Here is a 10669-nt window from a genome sequence, read left to right on the forward strand (position 1 = left end):
TTATCTTTCCTAGAAAGGGGTGGCTTATGACTAGGAAGAGAGGGGAATAATATATTTGGAAATAGATAGAATGTAAAAACAAAAGACATCGACCAAAAAATAAAGAGTCTCTCTCTTTTTTTTTTTAACAAGCCAGAAGTGTTCTTATTTAGGATAAAATAAAAATGCTTGTGTCAATCTTATTTTGTTTCAGGAAGATGAGAATTTATTTGAAGTTTTTTGCCTCCCAAATTCCCAAGTTAATTGTGCATAATTGGCCTATAGGTTTCAAATTGAACAACAACAACAACAACAAAAAAAGATAAATAGTGATATCCTAAATCTTATAAATTAAGATACTTGAACAACACTCTGCAAATTTTAGAACTGTATAAGTGCTGGCTATTATTTTATTGCTGCTATTATCATCATCAGCAACATAATTATCAGGGCTTCTTAACTTCTTTTCTGTTGAGGTGCTATTTTGGAATTCTCCCAGAGTTTTAAAGTGGGGAGTGAAGTTGCCAATAGGGACAGTTGGATGAGAGGGTTGTTGGCCCGGTCATCCTCTCCATCTGGAATCTTTGTGAGTTGTATGAGAATTGGGTATAGAGATAGCAAGATCTTGGAGATCACTTGGAAAAAAGCTTTGAGTAGAATGGAAATAATCTATTGAAAATTGTTATATTAAATTGTTGCCTAAGCAAAGAATGAAGGAAAATGTGTTTCTTCTTTTCATTGTTAGTGTAGTTCCTCAAGAAATTTTGCTTTTATAGACAAAGAAACACAAAAATAATCTACTGACAAGCAGGTAAAATCATAAAAATGTGTTATTGTAACTCTTAATACCATAAAATTTCTTTGTGTGGTATAAGTTATGAGATAAATACCATATTTTTTTCTTTTTTCATTTTTCAAGTTATTACCCTTGATTTGATGGATTCTTCCTTCAATCCTGAATCGAAGAAGTATAAAAGAGCATCTTGGGCCTTGAATGAAAAGAAACCACTGAAATTCAATTTCCTTCTGGCTTGGCATCATGCAGGTATTGGTGATTCATTGTTTGATGGTGATATTGTGAAGTTGAAATTCAGTTGAAAATTAGAGTGAATCAGCTGAATATTGAATGGTAGTTCAATTCTATGGAGGGGGGATATAAAATTAGTCAGGAACAACAAACCATGTTGGATTTACCACAGCTCTGTTGCATAGACACTTGCTATTTATATGTTAGCCTTAGCTTTTCTGTTTAAGAGCCTGTGCTACTCATTGTTCAGTATAACTGTGTGGGTGATCTATTTGGATAGTCACAGCTGATACGTTTCTTAAACTGTTGTATCATAGACTACTTAGCGAGCTAAATCTTTTTGTTATTGGATGGGAAACAGTGTTTCTCACTGTTCCTGCCTTGTGTGTCTGCAGAGTGTAAAATAATACAATTCACAGCTGGTCTTTGCTCCTGGAGACTCTTTGGGTTCCTGAGCATTGAATCTTAGTGTCTGATCATTGCAAGAAATTTCCCTTTCCTCCTCTTGATCAAAAGCCAGTAATGCCTGGCATCTAGAAGGAGGAAGGGAGGGGTGTCAGCTGGAGGAAAAATTTACAGGTAGAGGAAGCTAGGTACCCACTTCCCATTTCCTAATACTCCTTTTGTTACATTGCCACTGGACTGCCCAAAGCACTTGGTGCTTCACCACCTTCCTTTACCGCTTACCTTCCTATTCATTATTTGCCACATGTTACACACCATGTTTTTTCCCCTCTAGAAATGAATTTCCTTGGTGTGTCTCAGCTAAGAAAGCATTCTAATTAAATGAATGTCTACTACAATATTGGTAACATCTCCAATCTTTCCTGCTATCCTCTCAGTGCTATTCTAAGGGATTTCTAATGTGAGGAATTTCAGATAATTATGTAGGGAGAGATTTTCAGGCAAGGAACTTTCCATAAATTTTCCTGAGCAAACTCCCTAAATAGAAAGCTGTACCTAAAACCTGGGGGAGGACCAGAAAGGAACTCTTCTTCATCCTGAGCCTTCTTCCTCTAGCTTCTCCAAAAGATTTCTGAGGCTGATACTTGAGGTCTTCCCAACCAGGAATACCCAAGGTCCTCAGAACTGGGAACCATGGAAAGGACCTAAAGGTCATCCAGTCTCATCCTGTCCTGGATAGGGATTCATTCAAGGAGTCCAATTTGTCAGGGATGTGACAGTTATCCAATTACTGTGTGAAGGTGTCCGATGAACGTACTGCCCTCCAAAATACTGCATTCCATTTCTGTATTGTTCATGGTTAGGACTTTTGTTTACTTATTTTGGAACAGAATCTGAGTTTAATAACTTCCACATATTGCTGAATAGATTCTTTTCTCTGGGGCCAAGAACACTGCTCTTTTTGCTCAGTTGACCAAAGACCTTGGGGTGTGGAGACCTAGGACTTGGGTGTGAATCCCGGCTCTGCTCCTTACTATCTTGGGCCTCAGTTTCTTCAGGTAAATTGAGGGGTTTAGGCTAATGCTCTCTCTCTCTCTCTCTCTCTCTCTCTCTCTCTCTCTCTCTCTCTTTAGGTTTTTGCAAGGTTAAGTGGCTTGCCCAAAGTCATTCAGCTAGGCAATTATTAAATGTCAAGGCCAGAAGGCTAGATCTCTTAAACTCTAAAAACTATGTTCCTCATATTCTTCTGGACTTCATGTCTTCTCCTTTGAGAAAACATTCTTACATGTTAGTATCCAGATGTTGATTTGATGTGAAAGGCTTTGAAATGTTTAAGAAAAATACTAATGAAAAATGCAGGTGGTCAGAAAGCCTCCAGGTGAGGACAGTGGAAGTCCTAGGGAAGGGATCATTAGTGTGGCCGCAGTGCCCAGATATGGACAGTCCAGACTCAGGGGCTCAGAGGTCTTGAGATCACAAATAGAGCCTTAGGGTCCTTTAATTAAGTACTCCAAACCTCAGAGAGTGCGGAGGAGGATGCTGGGGGGGGAGGCGGGTTCTACCCCAGGAGATTGAAGGAGTTAGCTTAGGGAAAGGACCTCAGGGCCCTAGGAGGAAATCAAGTAGGGTCAAAAGTTTAGCTGGGGAGGTGGGCAGAGCCTGGCCCTGGCACAAAGCCTTAATTCAAAAACTACAGCTGGATAGATGAATAAATCAAGTAAAACACAAAAGTCATTGCACATTTATAGATCTCCTGAATGAAGGAGCAGATGATAAGTTTATAACCATAGCAAGCAGAGTCTCAAAGGAAAAAGTCCCCCTCAAAATATACAAATGCCTAGAAAAAACAAAACAAGCATAAAAATGAAATAAAAGGTCTGAAGGAAAGAATCAAAAAGAGAAAAATTTACTTAGAATCTTGGCAAACTTTATTAATGGACTCCCTGAAAACTGGAGTAGACTATAATAATTAGTCATGACTCCAGATGACCTCTGAGGAAGCTTGTCCTGAGAGAGAGGAGATGGGCTAAAGGTCCAGAAAAAGACATACATATTTGCTTAGTGCCACTCTGTGGATTCATTTTCTTGATTTGTTTGGTTAGAAGGATTTTTTTTCTCCCTAAGTTTTAAATTGAAAGGGAGGAGAGGTTAACCATAGTTCAGGGGTAGAAGAGGCTTTCTTCAAAAGCACAAGAGAGAACAAAGGTAGATGCAGAAGAACGTGCAGACAAGAAGAAGTTCTTGAAGTCTTGTGGAATATATTTTTTTTGGTAAAAAGAAAATGTGTGAAATGATGATTCATGGTTTCATATAAACCTTCTTTGTTGTTTAAGGTCAGAATAAAAATATAAAATTTTTTCAAACTTAAAATTGCCTCCATTGGAGAGCTTATATAGAAAACTTGCTTAATAAATATTTGTTGAATTATGGTCTGCTTGGTCTTTGATTTTCAAGTCCATTTGTTTGAGTAAGGACTTCGATTTTTATTAGAACCAGTTCCAAAACCTGGTTTCTTATAATAAAATGTTATGGAATGAAAACACTTTAATGTGACCTCTCTTCTAATCAGGTTCTTAGACAATATATTCCCAAACAGAAGTCTCTCATGTGCTAAATAGACTCATCCAGTTCCCTCAGAGTTCCTAGTTTGTTTTGAGGACTACAGGGAATGGCATGGTTTTGGGTTTTGTTTTTTTTTTTTTTTGCATTTTCTTAATTTGACTTTTGAAACTATGAGGTAAAAACAAAAAGATAGGGAAAACTCCCACCCCTCACTTGGCAGGCATTCTCCTAGTTCATCAAAAGTGTCCTAGGTCAGTGTGAGAGTGATGCTAGCTAGTCTGAGGTCCAGGACTGTTCTGTCTTATTCTGTAGAACAACCCTTTCACTTGCCCATCCATTCAGGCTTTTATTGTTAGGTTCTTGGGAGTGGGGAACAAGCTTTTATTTCCATAACTAAGTATAAAACTCAATGACTATCTAGTATTATTGATTTTAAATGCTGGCTTAAATGAAAAAAAAAATCCTCATCACTTGTGCTCCTTTTCTCAGTTTTTTTTTTAAAGTTAACCTGGAGACCCTACCTCTTTTTATGACAGTATTCTTACTTTACTTTTTTTGTTTGTTTGTTTTTTGCTAGGCTGTGGGGCTAAGTGATTTGTCCAAGGTCACACGGCTATTATTAAGTGTCTGAGGTCACATTTGATCTCAGGTCCTCCTGATTCCAGGGCCAGTGCTCTATCCACTGCACCACCTAGCTGCCCCAAATGACAGTGTTCTTTATGTGAATTTTGAATTGTATTTCACTCAACCTAAATTGCTATATTAAGCACATAATTGACTTAATCATCTTGGCACATAACATCAGCTGAATTTGAAACTATGCTCCATTTCTAGGGAAAATGAGGAAGGAAGAACAATTTTTCTGGAACCCAGCATGGTAGCTGCTTAGTAAAACCTTAATGGTTTTGACATAATGTCTTTAAACCTTTTTCTTCAAACCTTTTTCTATGTTGGGCACCAATAGGACTGTTTTAGTCGATTGTTGTTTTTAGAGATTTTTAAATTTACATTTTTCCTAAACAACGCTATGTGGTGTGTTTAAGGTGTGGAAGAGTCAACAGTGATGTCATACTTTTCCAAATACCAAATTCAGGAGCATCAGCCAAAAATAGCATTGAGCACATTACGAGATCTTCAGTGTCCGTTGCTGAAGAGTGGGGAACTTGAGGGAAAACCTGAAGAGTCATGCAGTGCGCCAGAACTCTTCGACTGGCTCGGTGCCGTCTTCAGCAACGTGGAGTTGTAGGTATCAAGGAGGGCTGGAACTTATTGTGGGCTGGCTCTTACACAGCAGAAATGAAGCAAAACTGCTTTTACTCCTCCGAATAATTGCGTAGCAGATGCTAGTGCATAGTTTATGTCTCTCTCTCTCTTTTTGGTTTTGTGGCAGAAATAATCAGTCATTCAGTTTTGTATCAACCTATTGCTGTCCTCAGCCAAGTATATTGGTGGAAAAAGCTTATTTGTGTACAATCACTGGCTTCATAGTCTCTGAGAAGATATTCCTGTTATTGGAACAGCTCTGGTGAGAAAAATATTGTTTTTCTGTGTTATTTTAATGATCTCTCCTAGGTCTTATACCTTATTGCTTAGAAAGTTCCCTTGCAAATGCCTTTATTAAAATGTTGCCATTTTAAGTGATATTCTAGAATAATTATTAGAAACAACTGTGATGATATTTCTTTTTGGAAAAAAAGTGTGAAAAATGTTTGTTGGAAACCAGTTTATTTCCATGACTCATCCCATTTGCAACTGACTGTTTACCTTAAACCGATAAGCTCTATATTCTAATATATTTTATTCTGCCACAGTATGGAGTTCTTCGTTAAAATAATTGCTCGTTTGATATTAATAGAGACAAAAATTTATTGTGTGTCTGCCACATTAGGTACCATCTGAAACATACTCATTGTTATTTCAGGTGATCGTAATTGACTCAAATCACTTTTTATTAGTGTTATCTATTCCATAAATGCTTATTTAACACCTACCACCTGCTCCTTGTTATGCTGGTCACTGGAGTTACAAGGCTAAATAAAGCACAGTTTCTTCTATCTGGAGGTTACAGTAAAGAAGAGAAGAGTCCCCGTGCAATCTAGCGGGTCTTGCTCAGCTTAGTTTTTAATTTATCAAGACAGATTCCCCTAATTTTTTTTAACTTTAAATATTTATGGAGATTGTCTTTTGCTTTTTTTCATTCCAGTATGATTTCTGTTCTCTCACTTATGTTAGCATATACTTTAATTTTCCATAATAGATAACTGTGGAGGCACTTAAAGTAGGAGTGATGAGTTTTCATTGTTCCAATTAAAGAAGTCTGTGTAAACATAGCAACAATGAAAGGAGGGAAATGATGACTGTGCACTTTACAGATGGTTTGTTGTTAAAGGAATTTCTGACTGGGTGGGCCAACAATTGGAGTATGTTTTATGTGTATTATATGCATTTAATGTTTGTTATCTTTACAGAAGGCAGCAGGAGTTTAATGAGTATCTCCTTAGTACTGTAATCAGAAGTTAACATTTTGACTTCTTTGATTAGAATATCACCATACATAGCCAAACAGGATTTTTCAGATGTTCTTCTTCCTTCTTTATCTCTGTTTAACTAAAGCTTTTTTTTTCTCCCTTTCTTTTTTAGTCACTATTTTGATGACCCAAAGTTAGCTCCCTGGGTCACGTTATCTGTCCAGGGCTTTGCAGACAGCCCTGTGTCTTGGAGAGAAAATGAACATGGATTTCGAAAAGGAGGAGAACACTTGTACAACTTTGTTGTTTTCAGTAATCAGGACTACTGGCTTCAGATGGCTGTGGGGGCCAATGATGACTGTCCACCATAAGAATAAATAAAGCTGCCTGTGATTTATTTTTTATGGTAGACTTTGGAAACCTTCATGACAAGGAAGTTGAATATTTAGGATGTTTATATTATATGATTTTTTAAAAAAATTCAAGACTGATATTCTGTTTTGGGGTAGTGTTTACTGGGGTGACTAGAATTATTTTTCACATCCTTTTTTAGCTTATTTCAAAGAACATTATTTGTAATAACCTAATGGAGTGATTGCCAGTCTCTTTGCCTTTTTGTATAAACTAATGTTAGTGTTGCTTATCTGCAGCTGCAAGGCAGGCCAAGCCAAGACTGGGAGCTGGTGGGCCAAGGGCTGCATTGGACAATGAACCAGCAAAACCCTGCAGCTTGGAAGGGATCAGCTCTGTAGTTTGTTTGTGTGAACTGAAAAACTGAAAGGACAAGCTAAATACCAAGCCCTCGTGTCTCAAGCAATTAAGAGAAAGCAGGAACATGGCAGATTATGAGGGAGTGGGTCAGGGTCAGCATCCAATGATTTGCATTTAACTGAAGGGAGCAGACTTGAAGCAGCAATGAGAAGATCTACTTTAAATATGCTGTATGGTTGTGGTTGATGATCCTAGTAATTAAGGTGAATTCCCTTTTGATTTAGTTCAAACTGGCCCATTGAGTATGAATTGGCAGATATTCATTAAAGCTAGAGATGAGTTTTTTTCCCTGCAGCTTCCAAGGTAGTCAGTACTGACTTAGCAGAAAGACTTAGATTCATCCAACACAGGAATTCTTTTTTTTTTTTTTTTTAAGTTTTGCAAGGCAGTGGTTGTTAAGTAGCTTGCCTAAGGCCACACAGCTAGGTAATTATTAAGTGTCTGAGGTCTCATTTGAACTCAGGTACTCCTGACTCTAGGGCCAGTGCTCTATCCACTGCACCACCTAGCCTCCCCAACACAGGAATTCCTAACCCAGGGTTCATGAAGTTGTTTTTTTTTAAAAAAAACTATTCTAATAATAATATTTCAGTATAACTGGTTTCCTTTGTAAACTTGTGCTTTTTAGTTGTATTTCATTTTTTCCCAATTACATGTCAATGTAATTATTAGCATTTATTTTTACAAGATTTTGAGTTCCAAATTTTTTTCCCCTCCGTTCTCTACTTTTTACTAAAATGGTAGGCAATTTGATACAGGTTATACACATGCTATAATATAAAACATTTCCATATTAGTCACAGTTGTGAAAGAAGATACAGTTCAAAAGAAAAAGACCATGAAAAAGAATAAAGTAAGTGAAAAAAGTATATTTCTATCTGCAGAGTTCATCAGTTAACTTTATTTGGGTGTGGATAATATTTTCCTTTATGAGTCCTTTGTACTTTTATTGGATTATTCTGTTGCTGTGAAGAGCTGAATCATTGATAGTTGATTATCGTACAATGTTGCTGATACTGTATACAGTATTTTCCAGGTTATGCTCATTTTGTTTTGTATCAGTTCACACAAATCTTTCCAAGTTTTTCAGAAATCTCCTTATTAATCATTTGTTATTGCACAATAATATTCTATTATATTCACATACCACAATAAGCCATTCCCCAGTTGATAGATATTCCCTCAATTTCGAATTCTTTGCCATCACATAAAGGACAGTATTTCTGTACCTGGGAATCTTTTCCCCTTTTTAATGATCTCTTTGGGATACAGGTCTAATAGTGGTATTGCTGAATCAAAGAGTATGCACAGTTATATTGCCCTATGGGTATAGATCCAAATTGCTCTCCAGAATGTTTGGATCAGATCCACCAAAGTATATTATTAGTGTTCCAATTTTCCCCACATCTCTACAACATTTATCGCTTTCTTTTTTTTATTGTAATAGTCAAACTGGTAAGTGTGAGGGTGGTGCCTCAGAGTTGTTTTCATTTGCCTTTTTCTAATCAAAAGTGGTTTAGGGGGCTGGCTAGCACCAGTCCTGGAGTCAGGGGTACCTGGGTTCAAATCTGGTCTCAGACACTTAATAATTACCTATCTGTGTGGCCTTGGGCAAGCCACTTAACCCCATTTGCCTTGCAAAAATCTAAAAAAAAAAAGTGGTTTAGAACTTTTTAAAAATATGATTATAGATAGCTTTGATTTCTTCCTCTAAAAACTGCCTGTTCATACCATTTGACTATCAGCTGGGGAAATGACTTGTAGTCTTATAAATTTGACTCTTCTTTCTATATATCTGAGTAATGAGGTCTTTATCAGAGACACTTGCTATAAATATTATTTTCCAACTTTCCACTCTAATTTTGGTTGCATTGGTTTTGTTTGTGCAAAAGCTTTTTAATATAATTAAAATCATCCTTTTTACATTTTGTAATGCTCTCTCATCTCTCATTTATTCATAAACCTGTAACTCACCTTCTCCTCGGTGCATGTATATTTAGTATTGATATTATTTTATTGTTTATGGTCCCTTTTGGCACGATGTAGCTTCCTTGTCTCTTTTAATTATATCTATTTATGCTTTGTTTGAGATGGTACCCTTGCTTTTTTTTTTACTTCAATTGAAGCATAATAGATTCTGCTCCAGCCCTTTATCTTTACTTTGTGTATGTTTCTCTGCTTTGAGTGTGTTTCTTGAAAACAGCATATTATAGGATTCTGTCATTTTTTAATTCTCAAATATTTTATTTTTTCCAATTACATGTACATTTTTTAAAATTTTAAGTTCTTCAAAATTTCAAATTCTAAGTTCTCTCCTTCCCCTTCCCCCACCTTAATGAGAAGGCAACTAGTTTGAAGTGGGTTATACAAGAGCTGTTATGTATAACATGTTTCCATGTCAGTAACATTGCAAAAGAACCCCCCCCCCAAAAAAAAACACAAGAAAAATAAAGCAAAAAAAAAGTTTGCTTCATTCAGACTCCATCAGTTCTTTCACTGGAGGTGGATAACATTTTTTTTTTTTATCATGGGTTCTTTATAACTGTCTTAGGTCAATACGAGAATAGCTAAGGCACAAAGTATTGCTTTTACTGTGAACCCTGTCCTGGTTCTAAATCACTTTACTCTTCAATCAGTTCATGTAAGTCTTCCATATTTTTTCTTTTATGGTTTACTTATTTCATATTATTTCAATAATCTTGGTGTAAAAGTAAACAAACCCCCTTTCCCCCCAGAAAGATAAGAAACCTCAAGAATAGTGAGAGGAAAAAATGTACTTCAGTCTGTGTTCAGATTCCAGTGGCTCTGTCTCTGGGATGAGTTGCCTTCCCCATCATAGCCACCAGAGATGTTGCTTCAATATTCTTCCCACAGTTGCTATTACTAGCTGTCTTTCCCCTCCACTCCCATTTATTCTATTCTCTCTCCTTTCATCCTGTCTCTGCTCAGAAGTGTGTTGTATCTGAGTAACCTCTCCCCATGATCTCTTCTATCATCCCCTCCACTCTGCCCTCTCATCCCAACCCTTTTCTCTCATTTTTCTCTAGGGTAAGATAGATTTCTATACCCTATTAAGTGTTTTTGTTATTTTCTCTCAGAGTCATTCCTTTTTTTAAAATTTTTTTCATTTTTTTTACAAGGCAATGAGGTTAAGTGACTTGCCCAAGGTCACACAGCTAGGTAATTATTATGTGTCTGAGAACAGATTTGAACTCAGGTCCTCCTGACTCCAGGGCTGGTGCTCTATCCATTGCACCACCTAGCTGCCCTGTGTGAGCCATTTCTGATGAGAATTCATTCCTCATCCCCCCCCCCTTCTACTCCATTGCAAAAGCTTTTTCTTGACTTTTTTTATGTGAAATATCTTAGCTTATTCTTCCTCTCCTTACCCTTCCTCCCAGTACCTTGCTTCATCACCCATTGACTCCATCTTTATACCATATTATTATATAATATT

General features: G+C 36.8%; 1 protein-coding gene across 1 annotated transcript in view; it reads left to right on the top strand.

Moving 5' to 3' along the window:
* Positions 1 to 10656, top strand: part of RPP40 (ribonuclease P/MRP subunit p40) — a 28698-nt gene extending 18042 nt beyond the window's left edge. Inside the window, exons 5-8 of the mRNA XM_074208481.1 lie at positions 899 to 1024; positions 5017 to 5215; positions 5364 to 5498; positions 6614 to 10656. Coding sequence (XP_074064582.1) covers positions 899 to 1024; positions 5017 to 5215; positions 5364 to 5498; positions 6614 to 6812 — 659 coding nt within the window. The 3' untranslated portion in view covers positions 6813 to 10656. The remainder of the gene's footprint in view (positions 1 to 898; positions 1025 to 5016; positions 5216 to 5363; positions 5499 to 6613) is intronic.
* Positions 10657 to 10669: the final 13 nt, after the last annotated feature.

The sequence above is a fragment of the Macrotis lagotis genome, chromosome X (genome assembly GCF_037893015.1).
Source record: "Macrotis lagotis isolate mMagLag1 chromosome X, bilby.v1.9.chrom.fasta, whole genome shotgun sequence".
Classification (NCBI taxonomy): Eukaryota; Metazoa; Chordata; class Mammalia; order Peramelemorphia; family Peramelidae; genus Macrotis; species Macrotis lagotis.